A 13,804-nucleotide genomic window follows, 5' to 3' on the forward strand; every position below is an offset into this window, starting at 1 on the left:
TGGTTCATAAGATTAACATGAGAAGAAAGGTGACACACACAGAGAGAGACAGAGACAGGTTATATGAGTCACAGCCGAGCAGAGTGAACTGGTACGATGACGTGTGTGTGCTTACTGTTGGCACCAATGTACGGTTCATAGAGTAAATACCCCAATAACAACTAAACTAAATGTGACACTATTATTATTATTATTTTATTATTATTCGTTGCTCTCGGGCAGAAACCTCTTATCTCCATATTCTAACTTTTCGTGTTTTTTGTAAATTAACGCCCTACTTGATCATACAACAGTAACACACAAAAGCATCAAAAGTTGACGCGTTTCAAGCTCGTAGATCTGCTATTTTTGCTACTTTTGAATTAGAATCCTGAAAAATAACAGTGTTGGACATATGAGGTTGCACCCGACAGAGACATAATTATTATTATCATTCATATTATTATTATATCATTATTATTATTGTATTATGCATTCACCACCATGTGTGGAATATGTACATAATGTTATCTCCGCCAGGCCAGGCGTCTATGACGTCATTGATCTACACTGGCATATCAATGACATAAGAAGGGTACGTTTTCAGCTAGATTCCAACTCTCATTAACTTCCAAAAAAAGTTAAATATTTCAATAAATATAAAAGATATGTGGGGGAAAACACATGTATTTCTTTGGCCTATATTGGCAGCTTTAGTGGTTTGCGAGATTAGCCCTGGACAAACAGACATACATACACAGGGGCAAAAACAATCTCCCCCCCTTGCTTTTGGCCTGGCGGAGATAATAAAACATAAGATATGAACTTTAGCTGTGGTTTGTGTCAGTGTGGAGGGGAAATAGGGAAGAGCAGCGATTCCCAACATGTGGGTCAGGGGCCCACTGTTGGACTGTGAGGATATTGCAAATGGGCCCCCAAATCATTGGCAAAACATTAAAAAGGCCGTGTTCACCCAGGCGCCTTTTCCCCGGCTGAATCCTCGATTTGCCAAGTTTTGGAGCAAGAAGATACTTGCCCACTCCCAGGACACATAACAGACACCAACAGCTGAAGAACAGAAAGGTAAACGGTGTGGAGGCAAAGCAGCCTGTGCAGATCAGCACCAGCGCTGGTTGGTTCCACAAGGAGACAGGAAGAGACAGATTGTTTACAACCACAGAGTGATGATGATGGAAGTGAGTAGACAACAACACGAGAAAACATTCTGTGTGAATGTTTTACGTCTACACCCACATGTAGGGTTCCATTTGCTGGGGGGGATGGGGTTAGGGGGATATTATTATTATGTTCGATAATATAATGTATATGTATTTTTTCAAAAGTAAGGAAATTAACAGATCTAGAATCTGATACTTTTGCTACTTATCATATGATGAATTATATAGAGCTGAATTGTTTAAGAAAATGTCCCCCCCATAGTTTTTTACAAATGGAACCCTGCCGCCATGACAGTGAAATACAGCAAAACGACGACACTCCGGAGGAGGAAGAGGGGGGGAAAAATCAGTTTGGACACGACACTCACGTTTCCACCTCCTGCCGCGTAGCCCCTCCTGTCCAGGGAGCCACACCTAGCCTGAACATGGCTAAAGTCCAGCCTAACACTGGGGATGAGCACCTGAGGGAAGGAACGCAGTGGGACAGGAGTTGAGTGTTTCTGTGTGTGTGATTGTGTGTGTGTAGTAGTCAGATTACTTCAGACTACTTCATACAACAACAGACTACAACAGACTGGCAGTCTGTTGACAAAAGTTGGCATTTAGTTCAGCACAAACTGTCGACCAACGGCAGGCACACTGTTGTGCGCATGTGTTAAGGAAATCAGAAGACATAACTCTCCACACCAGGAGGCAGCAGTAATCTGCAGTGCTGGTCTGCCAGTGTTGCCAGGTCTGCTTATTATATGCGACTTTGGGCTTGTTTTCCTGTAACCAATGTTGAGAAGCAGTGATCTAAAATAAACAACATTCTTAGCATTTCAGCTATCCTTGCAACTCTATATGCGTACACACTGACACATGGATAAATATAGCTCCGCACCTGAATATGACGCAGACCACATAAACGTGCTTGTCCCAGGTGAATGTGTTACAATGCACAACAAACACATACATTATCCGACATGAACTCAACACACGAAACAAGAGGTGTTGACTTGTTTTTTTAAACATGTTCCCAGAACAGAAAACACAATTAATGTTCAAGTCATCTGTAATACAAATCTTTAGCACTGCCATCTGTTTTCCTGACTCCTATAATGTATTCCTTCTATGAACAATAGTCACCCAAATTAAAATCATCTCGGTTGGAGTTGCATTGTGTTAAGCTTCTCTTTTTTAATCTTGGGCTGGCTTGGGAACCTTTTGTAGTTCTGTATCAAATGCAGAATGTAACAAGGATGTGGTCCGATGCACTGAATGCACAATTAGATACTGCCTTTAGTAATATGTTAATTCTATGCAACTTAACAGAGCAAATTGTTCTTGAGGTGCAGGGCAATCTGACCAGTCAACGTGGTCACATGGGTGGGCTGCTGCGCAAATGCTTTCCAGATTTCCGATTGGGCCCGACGGCCCGCACTGATCTAGGAAAGGTTGGTAACCAATGCTCTAATACAGTGGTTCCCAAACTTTTTGAGAAATTTGTTGTCTTTGGGACCCAAACTAGTGACAGTAGCAGATCTACAAGCTCACAACACGTCGCATGGCGACGCGTCGTGAGCTAGATCAGCTATTTTCATCTATTTTCAAGACTCCTTAAAAGTTTCTTTTATTTCTAGAATTTATTCTAGAAATGTTTTTGAACTTTCTATTTAATTTCTGAACATGTTAGATTTCTTTCTTACTTTTTTGAGGGTTCTTTGTGAAACCATATAGCCTTTTAAAGAACCATTCTTTTTCTGTGCATACCGTAGGTCAAGTGTTCAGCACGCAACTAAGAGAAAACCAAGAGTGCTGGCCTCTATAGAATGGTGACTGAGAACTTGAATGCATTAGGGAGAGGTCCGTCACATTGTGTGTTTATGTAATAAACATGTCACCCTTAAAAAGAGACGGTGGGGACGAGGTACCACCACGCAAGGGTCAGACCAACCACCATGACATCCCTGTTTGGGGGAACAGCTGTCACTATTCCAGTTGGTCTCGCTACAGAGGTGACACACACACGCACGCACGCACGCACGCACGCACGCACGCACGGTTATTGTAGTTTTAATTTGTTTTTAAAGCGTGTTTAGTTTTGTTTTTATTAGTTTTAGTGTTAGTTTAGTGTCGCAGATCTACAAGCTCACAACTTGCGGATCTGCTATTTTCACCGTTTTTAAAGATAGATTAGTTAGTTTTAGTTTGTTTTGTAAACACACAATACGGTTTCAGATAATTATATTTCTGTAAAGCCTTGTTTTGATTTTGATTTCAGTAAACTAAAATGTTTTTCTTTTCAATTGTAGTTTTAATCATTTCATAACACTGACAAACACACGCACGCACATTGTCGTCTCAACGTTGGGGTCCCTGGAGAGGGATATTGCCACCCCTCAGCGTACAACGTGTCATGCAACTGTGACATGTCTAGCAGCTGACCAATTAGGTGGCCCATTCCACCTCGCTCCACCGTTGTTCCTCTAGCTGTCACTGAAGGTTGGTATGCGCTTTTTTGATCCCACTGCCCCCCCCCTCCCCCTCCCCCCCAGCAAACCACCTGTGGCCTCTGCCTCCCCTGTGGGTTGTGACTCATGTCCCTGCTCTTAAATGGACATACATTAAATGGTTTAAATGGACATACATTAAATGGTTGTCTTATAATAATGTGCTGAGCGAGATCAAATATTTACCCATGTATGGAACTCTTAAGCCCTGTTTTTGAGGCTAAGGGGGTTGATTCATGATGTATTTTTCTAAGTTAGGGGTGTTTGTGGGGGGGTGTATCCCAACACCTACTGTAACACACCCACCTCCCCTATACCCCACCCGCCACACACACACACACACACACATGCACACGCACACGCACAGGCCCCATCGCGTGGGCAGGTGTCAAGCTGGTGTTTTGGGGGGTGAAGATCCCTTTCTATTTAGTGGCTGGCTTCACAGTTCGCACCCGGGCAAACTCATAAAGATGTCAGTTAAACACTAAAGGCCCCCTAATCAGGCCATCAGTGGAGGCTTGTAAGAGTTGATTCATACAGACACGATGACACTGTCTCCAGCATGGCTGCTTCCCCTGCCTGCCGCGGGGCGCGTGCTCCTCTGCGGAGGCCTGGTCCTGAATGAGATATCTGCAGTGGTGGAAGATGTTCTCTGATTTTCTTTTAACTTAAAGGGATAGTTCACCCCAAAATGTTTTTTTTTCTCTATCGATTAGTCACCCCATGGAGACTTGTATGTGAGCTTGTATATTGCCTATTTTCGAATAGATGAAGTATGAAATAGGGATTAATTGGTCAATGTATGTTTTGTAATAATAATCAAAGTCTACAAAGTTAAAGTTTTCCAATAATAGGAGTGGAGTAAAAAGTATAATATTTGCCTCTGAGATGTTGTATTGTGGAGTAGAAGTATAAAGTATTGAAAAATGGACACACTAAAGAAAAAGTGTGTAACAATTCTACCTAAGTACAGTCCTTGATATCCACCAATGAGTGTCGCACTTGGCACAGACATGTGCAGAGCAAGTTCTGTCAGGGAACTCAGTGCAGTTGTTGGCGGCCGACCAATCGGCCGCCTCAGCTCCACGTTCACATCCACTCATCCAATCAAACACTCATTTCATTCTCAAACCGCTCAAACTGGAAGTTTGCACTATACTCATCCCTGCTTGTTTTTGCTGCTGCTCATGCTGCATCTCTCACCAGCCACTGCTGTATTGCTAAAAAAATTGCTGCTCACCCTCCAACACCCCAGCTACCACCTGTCGTTTTGCATCTGCTGTTTATGTATGAGGGATTTGGAGTCCCTATGGTTGGGAGATGCGCTTTATCAGAGTACCTAAAGGCAGATCCAATTCATTGCCAAGCCATAATAAATATATTGCTCATTTTATATTCAATAAAAATATCTTATCCTTCACGAGTTGTCCTTTCTCCATTCATGAGCTGTCCTGACAGAACTGGATTATCTGAGCCACACTGGAGTCAAAGAGACAGCCTCAGAGAGATTCCCACAGCCAAAGAACTGGCCATTTGAAATGCAGATTTGCCCTCATGCTGACAAAGCGCTGGCCTCGACACAAGTCAGACGAGAGGGTGTGAGGTAAAGTATGAGATACTGCCTTCGGGGAGAATGTGGCGAGCGGGAGAAATATAGCCATGCCCTGTCTTTTACATGTATTATTCACTGAGTCACTGAGAAGAGTCTGTGCTGGTGAGAACGGAGCATCTTCAAAGCAACAGACAAGCACTGAATGACGCACGCACACGCTGTATAGTATTACTATACTTGTGAGGACATCAACATTTTAGGACAGCATTGGAAATAGCTGAAAACAGTCGAACAATAGCCGGAAAATAGCCAACGCTATGTGAGCTTGTAGATCGGCTATTTTTCGGTCTGACATCGCTACACAACAAAGTATATCATACGAAAAACTCCACACACGCACACGCACACACACACACACACACACACACACACACACACACACACACACACACACACACACACACACACACACACACACACACACACACACACACACACACACACACACACACACACACACACACACACACACACACGTATCTATCTTTGCCCTCATTTAGTATTCCATATCCATATGAATTATGCATACATTTGATCCTTATCCAATGATTCTCCACAAGGAATATTGAAACATAAACACAGAGCGCCAGTGTTGTTCCCAACAAGCTAGTCACTTCCTGGTTGGCACCCGCGGTGGTGACGGTGGTTGTTTTGCATCACTGAATGTGCCTGCATACTTCCTCGTTACTGATGCTGCATTTAGGGAGGCTCTGAATAGTGTTTAGCAGAGGCAGAGCTGGGATGAAGTCATTGTTTTGCAAGTCGAGTCAAGTCCCGAGGTATTGACGTTAAAGGAGTAGTTCACCCAAAAAATTACTTATTTTATATCAAATACACACCCCATAAAGTCTTGAATTCATGGATGTTTTTTTCTTTTTCGCATTCCTAAGCCAATAATTTGATGACCGGCGGTCTCTCCCGCAGGTAGGAGACTCAAATGACCTGCATTTGTGTCTCCTACCGGAGACATTAGCACCTTTCCGCGGGCCATCAAATTATTGGCTTAGGAATGTGACAAAAACTAAAAAGAATCTATGAATCCAAGGCTTCATGGGGTGTGTAATCGATAGAAAATAAATCATTTTTTGGATGAACTACTCCTTTAAAGTCCAAGTCGAGTTGCAGGTCTTTTGTTTATTTGATAAAGTCGAGTCTAAAGTCATCAAATTACATTTGTGACTTTCAAATCGAGTCTCGAGTCCAAGTCTCGAGTCCACCACACCTCTGGTGTTTAGTGTCTGAGTTGTGCGCCCTGCATCAATCCAGTTTTCAGTGAGTGCTGCTCTGAAAAACAGAGTTTGGATGTAAAACTGAACTGCTAATGCTTCAGAGATATGCAGAGCACAAGAAACCACCCCGGTTTGCATGGGTTTAAAAATCTATGGTGTGAACTAGGCCAGTGGTTCTCAAAGCGGGGTCCGAGACCCCTAGCGGTTCCTGAGGGGGTTACAATGGGTCCCCAGCAAAATTATTTCATATAGCATCAAAATCTGTTTAAAAAGTTTAACCCTATATACCAGTAAGACTCCCTAATCGGGAGATAAGCGACCGTAGGTCACATGTATACAGAAGAGGGCTGTAACGGCGATTGGTTCCTAGTTGTGTGGGCAATGTATAGTTTTGTTTGGTGGTCTAAGAAATGTGGTGGCAGGCATGTTGATGACATGAGTGTACACATACTGTGTAGTGTGTAGCAATTTGCGTGTTTTTAGGGGCAAAACTGTAGGAGTAGTGGGCAAAAATGTGTTGTGAAAAGCGGCCTGAAGGTGGCGCTAGAAGAGGGCCATGTGAGAAATTAGGGGTGGGGTGTCCGCGTTGCCTTGGCGGACGAATAGGTACCGGCCGCGGCTCTCCCGGACGCTCCTAGCCCGAGTTACGGCATTTTATGTGAGCTGCAGTGGCAGGGGGTCCTCCACTGGGGGCGCCACCACTTTTGCATCCGTTCTGGAGCACCAGGAGTGGGTGGTCCCCGGGAATGCCCCGTGAGCAGCCCCGTTGGGGTGGTCATTTGGTAATTTGTCCACATGTGCTCATTTTTTACACTTGGGGGTCCCCGAGGCAGCTGGGGGTCCCTGGAGGTCCGGGGGTCCTTGGAGGGTGTAGTTTGGCAGGTAAGGAGTGTGTGTGCAAAATCTGGCATGGATCGGGGCAACGGGTGCGGAGATATGAGCAGGGCAAAAGTGTGACGGGACGTGTGTGACGGAGGCAAAAGTGTGACGGGACGTGTGTGACGGAGGGACGGACGGACACCTGGAGCAGGTTTCTATAGTAAATGCGACCTACGGTCGCAACCAGCTGATCTGGGGTTTCGCTGTCACATCCATATTAATTTGGGCAGGGGTGGGCTGCCGGTGGAGCCTACTGGAGCGCAGCTCCACTAGCTTTGAAGCTGCACGCACGCCCGCACATGCACCATTTGCAGTTTTCACACCTCGCTAACAAAACCTGCCGATCGAAGTGTCACAGCTTGAATTAACAGGAATGACCGACCTGGTTGGATGCATATCAATGCTCCATTGTGTGACCTGCTAAGTAGCCTACTGTAGGTGTTAGATGTTCTGTCTGAAGCAGTCAAAAGAGTTGATGGATTCATGAACTCATTAAATTACAGAGGTGACTGCAAGGTAAATGCATAATTATGAAAACACTAAAGTTTCCCAATTATGCAAGTAAATAGAATACAATTTTATATACAGTATATTGTGCTTTAATAAATAGGCCTACATATTCAAGAGGTGATCGCTCACGTGCGCAACGTAGCGCTCCGCTAGCTAAAGAATCCACATCATAACCCTGAATTTGGGGATCCTTGACACAAAAAAAGTTTGAGAACCACTGATTTAGGGTTCCTTGACATGATCGAAGTTTGAGAACCACTGAACTAGGCTTCGAGGGGAGGAGGAGGAGGGGGGTTTCTCACCTGGCCCCCTTTGGGCTGGTACTTGATGTTGTCCGTGGAGCCGATCTTGGACTTGATGTTCTTGTAGTCGGGGAGCGGCTGGTTGATGATGCGTAGCTGCTTGGGTGTGGTGGCGGGAGACTTGGGCGGGGTGCGCACCAGCGCCACCTTCCTCTCCTGGAAGGAAGGGATTGAGGGAGGGGACGATTATGGATGTATACAAATCACATGATTATTTTTGTTGCTGTCGGGCAGAAACCTCTTATCTCCATATTTGAACTTTCTGTGTTTTTTCGTAAAAAATAACGCCCTACTTGATCATACTACAGTGTCACACAAAAGCATCAAAAGCTAGTTTTGAATTTGAATCCTGAAAAGTCATAGTTTTGGACCCAACAGAGACAATATTTTCACCACAAAATGTCTTTGTTTTTAACAGTTGCTGCCTTTAAAAACACAAATAACACAGTCTCCAAATAATGCAGTAGCCAAATAATACATAAAAAGATTAATACAAAATAAGCAAAAAGTACATTCAAAATCACATTGGAAGTAAAGGAAAGCCACATGTTCAAACATCCATGTAGGACCTCTGTCTACAAGGCTCTTCAATTGTATTACAAAATATAATTTTTCACTTCCACATTTCTTTTAGACCCGAGCAGAGAATTATTTTATTCATTTTCACGATTATACTGAGCCACTTATTATGATTAATTAATTATGTAAGTTTTAAATTGTCTCTGTCGGGTGGAAACCTCATGTCCAAAACTGTTACTTTTCAGGATTCAAATTAATAGTAAAACCAGGTTAATAATAGTCCCATTCATTCCTTTACCTGGGAGAGCAGGCTGAGGGAGCGTGGGGTGCCGGGCGTCCGCGACGACAGCGAGGAGTAGCTGGGCGGGGTGCCCGGGGTGACGCCCGTGGAGCCGCCGCCGCCCAGGGGGGTGCGGGGCGTGGAATGGCCGCTGCGGGCCGAGCGGGAGCGCCCCGTCTCTGCACCTGGTTTGAGGCGGGTGGGGGACACATACATTTACTTGACTACTTGAGCACTTAGAGAACCACATCGCCCGATTTCAACATATCTTCATATCGTTGCTGTCGGGCAGAAACCTCTTATCTCCATATTCAAACCTTTTGGTGTTTTTTCGTAAATTAACGCCTTACTTGATCACACTACAGCGTCACACAAAAGCATCAAAAGTAGTAGATCCACAAGCTTGACACTTTTGAGCTTGTAGATCTGCTACTTTTGTCGTTTTTGAATTTGAATCCTGGTTAAGTAACAGTTTGGACATACAGTATGAGGTTTCCACCCGACAGAGACGAAATGATTGGTCCCCACTAGTGCTTAGGCATGTCACAATTATTACATAATCGTCTAATCGCAATTATATGACAATTATTTTTTGCATAATTGACATTGTCATAATCATTTCTATGTTGATTTTTTTTTAATACATTTTCAAATATTTTACAGGATCGTGGAAATAGGCAATAGGCATTAAGTGCACTAAGTGCTCCTTTAAGTACATCATTTGAGAATCTGTACTTTACTTGAGTATTTATATTTTTACCACTACATTTCAAAGACAAATATTGTACTTTTGACACCACTGAAATCAGTTGTGACAACCAAGAATTCTTTAATCCATGAGGCGAGAGTTTTACGTTGAACTGAGGAGTTGGTGAAGTCTACATGGGGCATGGTGACTGAATGAGACGGAATTACAGTGAAAGGGCTACTTCATACACAAATGAAGTTAATATTTTAAAGCAGTTTTTCCCGACACTGGTAAGGACACACCATGCATGACCTGGTGCAGGTAAATAACTGAAAGTGATGAACAAAAGCAGACGTGTGCGGCGCGCCCTCTACCTGTCATACTAGCGGCCCGTCCTGTCCTATGCTCCGCCCTCATTTCAGTGCGGAACGCTATGCAGGGAGAACAGGGAAAGAGGCAGAGAGTAAAGCTATGCAGCGGAGAACAGGGAAAGAAGAGACAGTAACGCTATGCAGAGGAGAACAGGTAAAGAAGAGACAGTAACGCTAAGCAGAGGAGAACAGGGAAAGAAGAGACAGTAACGCTATGCAGCGGAGAACAGGAAAAGAAGAGACAGTAACGCTATGCAGAGGAGAACAGGGAAAGAAGAGACAGTAACGCTATGCAGAGGAGAACAGGGAAAGAAGAGACAGTAACGCTATGCAGAGGAGAACATGGAAAGAAGAGACAGTAACGGTATGCAGAGGAGAATAGGGAAAAAAGAGACAGTAAAGCTATGCAGAGGAGCACACGGAAAGAGGACACAGAGATTAACACTATGCAGAGTAGAACAGGGAAAGTAGAGACAGAGAGTAACGTTTTGCAGAGGAGAACAGAGAAACATTCAAGTCTTTAAAAAACGGAAGGAGGAGGTGGGCGAAAGGAGGAAACACTTCAGAGAAGTTTGGGAGGACTAATTTCAGGCACGCACGCAAGCACGCACGCACGCACGCACACACAGATTCACCTGATTCACGGTTAAGTACAATATCAAAGCGTGAGACAGGGAAAACACATGAAAACAGACTGCTAGAGAGAGAGGGGGGGGGGGGGGATAGAGGGAGACAGAGAGAGACAGAGATAGCTAAGCAAAGCAATACATGCTCCTTCCGACGTCCGAATTGTCTTTTCTTTTCTTTGGAAAGGGAAGTGATGATAACTCAAATTTGACCTCATTCAGAACCTTTGATAAAAAGTGGTCCGTGGTCTAATCTAATACCAAACTGGAAGTCTAATCTAATACCAAACTGGGGGTCTAATCTAATACCAAACTGGGGGGTCTAATCTAATACCAAACTGGGGGGTCCTTGAAATTAAAACGATGGAGAAGCACTGAGTATATTGAGAGGTGACATCATCGTACATGTGGGTCTGCGTGGGGCCGTGGAGCCGGAGCTGGTGATGGAGGTGGAGCTCTCCTCGTGTTCGTGGGGGCTGCGGCGACTCAGGATGGAGGCGGGCCGTGGCAGAGAGGACCGCTTCTCCGGACTCCGTGAACCGCCATCCTGTCACACACACATACACACACACACATACACACAAACACACACAGGCAAACACGCACACAGGATGTCACCTTTTAAAAACTTGAGAGGTTCCTCCGGTCAGTAGAGCGTATATGCCTGATTTCTACTTATTTGCGTGCAGGTATTGTGATGCACTCAGCACCGATGTGTAAAGAATTGTTCGGAGGTGGAGAAAATATCGTCTCTGTCGGGTGGAAACCTCATATGTCCAAAACTATTACTTTTCAGGATTCAAATTCAAAAGTAGCAGATCTGCGTCTCTTCGCGTCGCGTTTAGAGCTTGTAGATCTGCTACTTTTGATACGTTTGTGTGACGCTGTAGAATGATCATGTAGGGCATTCATTTACGAAAAATCACAAAAAGTTAGAATATGGAGATAGGAGGTTTCTGCCCAAGAGCAACGATAGGCATAATATAACTGAAATTGAGGTTAAGTGCAAACTCTAGGGGGTGGAAATCACCATCCGCTGGGAAATGATGCTGCTGCTCAAGCAATAAGACTACAATGGTTTCAAAACTGGGTCATCCTTGAGAGGGGTGGCCCAATTTTGAAGGAATACTAATCTCAATCTCAAACGTAAAAGACCTGCATTCGGGCAGTGGTGGACAGTAGCAAAATACATTTACTTAAGTACTGTACATCTGCACTTTAAAATGTTAAAAAAATAAATCCAAATGTTTCCATCTTGTCGCGATTGTTTTGAAAATCGGCAGATCTACAAGCTCACAAAACGTCACATCGCAATGCATGGTGAGCTTGTAGTTTGGCTAGCCGAAATATAAAATAGGGTTAAAGAGGTTAAACTGATTGTGGTACTGTTATCAAATGTTGCAATGGGGACCCCGTGGAATACCCTGGAAGGTCCCCTGGTGGTCCGCAGACCCCACTTTGAGAACCACAGCTGTAAACTCAATCAGGCCACACATAGAGCTACTCAGATCAGCCCATATATGGAAACAGATATTTAACCACTTAAACCCCATATAGTTGACTTTTGTCAATTAAGTCAATTATTATCAATAAAAAAGGCTTAAATGTCCGAGCTGCTCCAGTGTCTCTCCTTTGCTGAATACTTTATTAGTCAGAAATTTAAACAGCATGTGATACAGTCAGACATTAAGGCTAAAAGGACACACAAAAAGTCCTGGGGACAATGCACATAAACTCTCACTCGTACAGTACTTCACCTAATGACTGTAGGCTGTACAGTGTAGGCAGTTAGAGAGCAACTCTGTGGCCTTGACATTTAAGATGTGTTATTTTAGGAAGAACAACTGTCATTAGCGCCGTGGAGGAGTGAAAAGGAGTCACGACACTCGCCGCTGCAGAAATGTCACAGGGTGAATCAACACCCACTGAGTAAATAGGCCTCTGAAGAGGGTTCTTAATTCTACCTTGTAAAAAAAAAGGAAAGGAAACAAGAAATGACACAGTCATATTATACCAGCGTGTGGTACTCTTGCATCATACTAAACATTACCAAAAATAAAATAAACTCAAGAGTTCAATTAAAGTTCCTTTCCCATATAAAGTCACTTGTGGATATATTCATTCACTCTTATCAAACAGACCACTGACAACGGTCTCTCTCGCTCTAGTAAACTGTGTTGTTTGGGCCATTTCGATTATTGAACCAACTGATGCACATTTCCCTTTTTATGTAGCGCCGGCAGTTGCGATGTGACCCCATAGCCTGAGAGGATGTTTGGGTGAATGTGTTGCGCTGACTGTTCCAGTCAGTAATGACGCATCGAACTCTGTGACCCTGAGCTCAATACGCCCGTTCAGAGTATGGGAAGGCATTGCGGACTCCCCATTGGGCTTAAAGGACAGCCAATGAGAAGAAAGTGATGGAAGAAGTCACTACTAGCGCAGCGACTGAATATAAATCAACTTGCTTTCAAAAGCTGGTAAAAAGCACAGAGGAAATCTAATCCCAGATATGAGCTTTTATTGTGAAATGGTAGCAGTGGACACTCACCGAGGCTCTGTCCCTCGACTGTCTGGCTACACTGAGGGGCTGGCGACCTTCTGGTACTGCAGAGAGAGAGAGAGAGAGAGAGAGAGAGAGAGAGAGAGAGAGAGAGAGAGAGAGATGAAGAGACATAAGAGAGATGATGATAATCAGAAATAAAACACAGCAAGTTTAGGTGTTACACGCATCATCACTTTTGGGCGGAAACCATTTATGTCCAAATGTAATTTATCAGGAAACAATAATCTGTGGTGTTCCAATGAAGTCAATGTAGTTATTATTATCTTAGTCACAAGCTCTTGTCAAAACTTTTAATTGGTTCAATATTTATAGAACAAACACACAGAATTAACCACTATATATTTTATCTAAGTATTTAGCTAAAATAGCAAATCTACAAGATCACAACGAGTCAAATCGCGACACTTTGTGAGCTTATAGATCAGTTTTTTCACCAACTTACTTGTATGACAAAGTAGGGGATTAAGTTACAAAAAATATGGATACACAAGGTTTCTGCCTGACAGCAATGATATGTGGATCTCCCCTATCAAATGGCAATGTTAGCACAGGTAAAACCATAATACAGAGACT

The 13,804-nt window shown here is 43.7% G+C and overlaps 2 protein-coding genes across 2 annotated transcripts in view; both read right to left on the reverse strand.

The window, feature by feature from the left end:
* map2 (microtubule-associated protein 2) overlaps positions 1 to 13,804 on the reverse strand; it is a gene marked incomplete at its 3' end in the record, with an annotated part of 94,577 nt that overhangs the window by 9,021 nt on the left and 71,752 nt on the right. Inside the window, 6 exon segments of the mRNA XM_084084275.1 lie at positions 1,526 to 1,618; positions 8,182 to 8,337; positions 8,999 to 9,165; positions 10,043 to 10,099; positions 11,071 to 11,212; positions 13,217 to 13,272. Of these exon segments, the coding sequence (XP_083940401.1) occupies positions 1,526 to 1,618; positions 8,182 to 8,337; positions 8,999 to 9,165; positions 10,043 to 10,099; positions 11,071 to 11,212; positions 13,217 to 13,272 (671 nt within the window).
* Positions 11,591 to 13,804, reverse strand: part of LOC311065227 (mast cell protease 4-like) — a 147,359-nt gene continuing 145,145 nt past the window's right edge. Inside the window, exon 6 of the mRNA XM_084085455.1 lies at positions 11,591 to 11,621. The gene's annotated coding sequence lies outside the window, so the exon portion shown is untranslated. The remainder of the gene's footprint in view (positions 11,622 to 13,804) is intronic.

The sequence above is a fragment of the Gymnoscopelus microlampas genome, assembly GCF_963454915.1.
Source record: "Gymnoscopelus microlampas genome assembly, chromosome: 17".
Classification (NCBI taxonomy): Eukaryota; Metazoa; Chordata; class Actinopteri; order Myctophiformes; family Myctophidae; genus Gymnoscopelus; species Gymnoscopelus microlampas.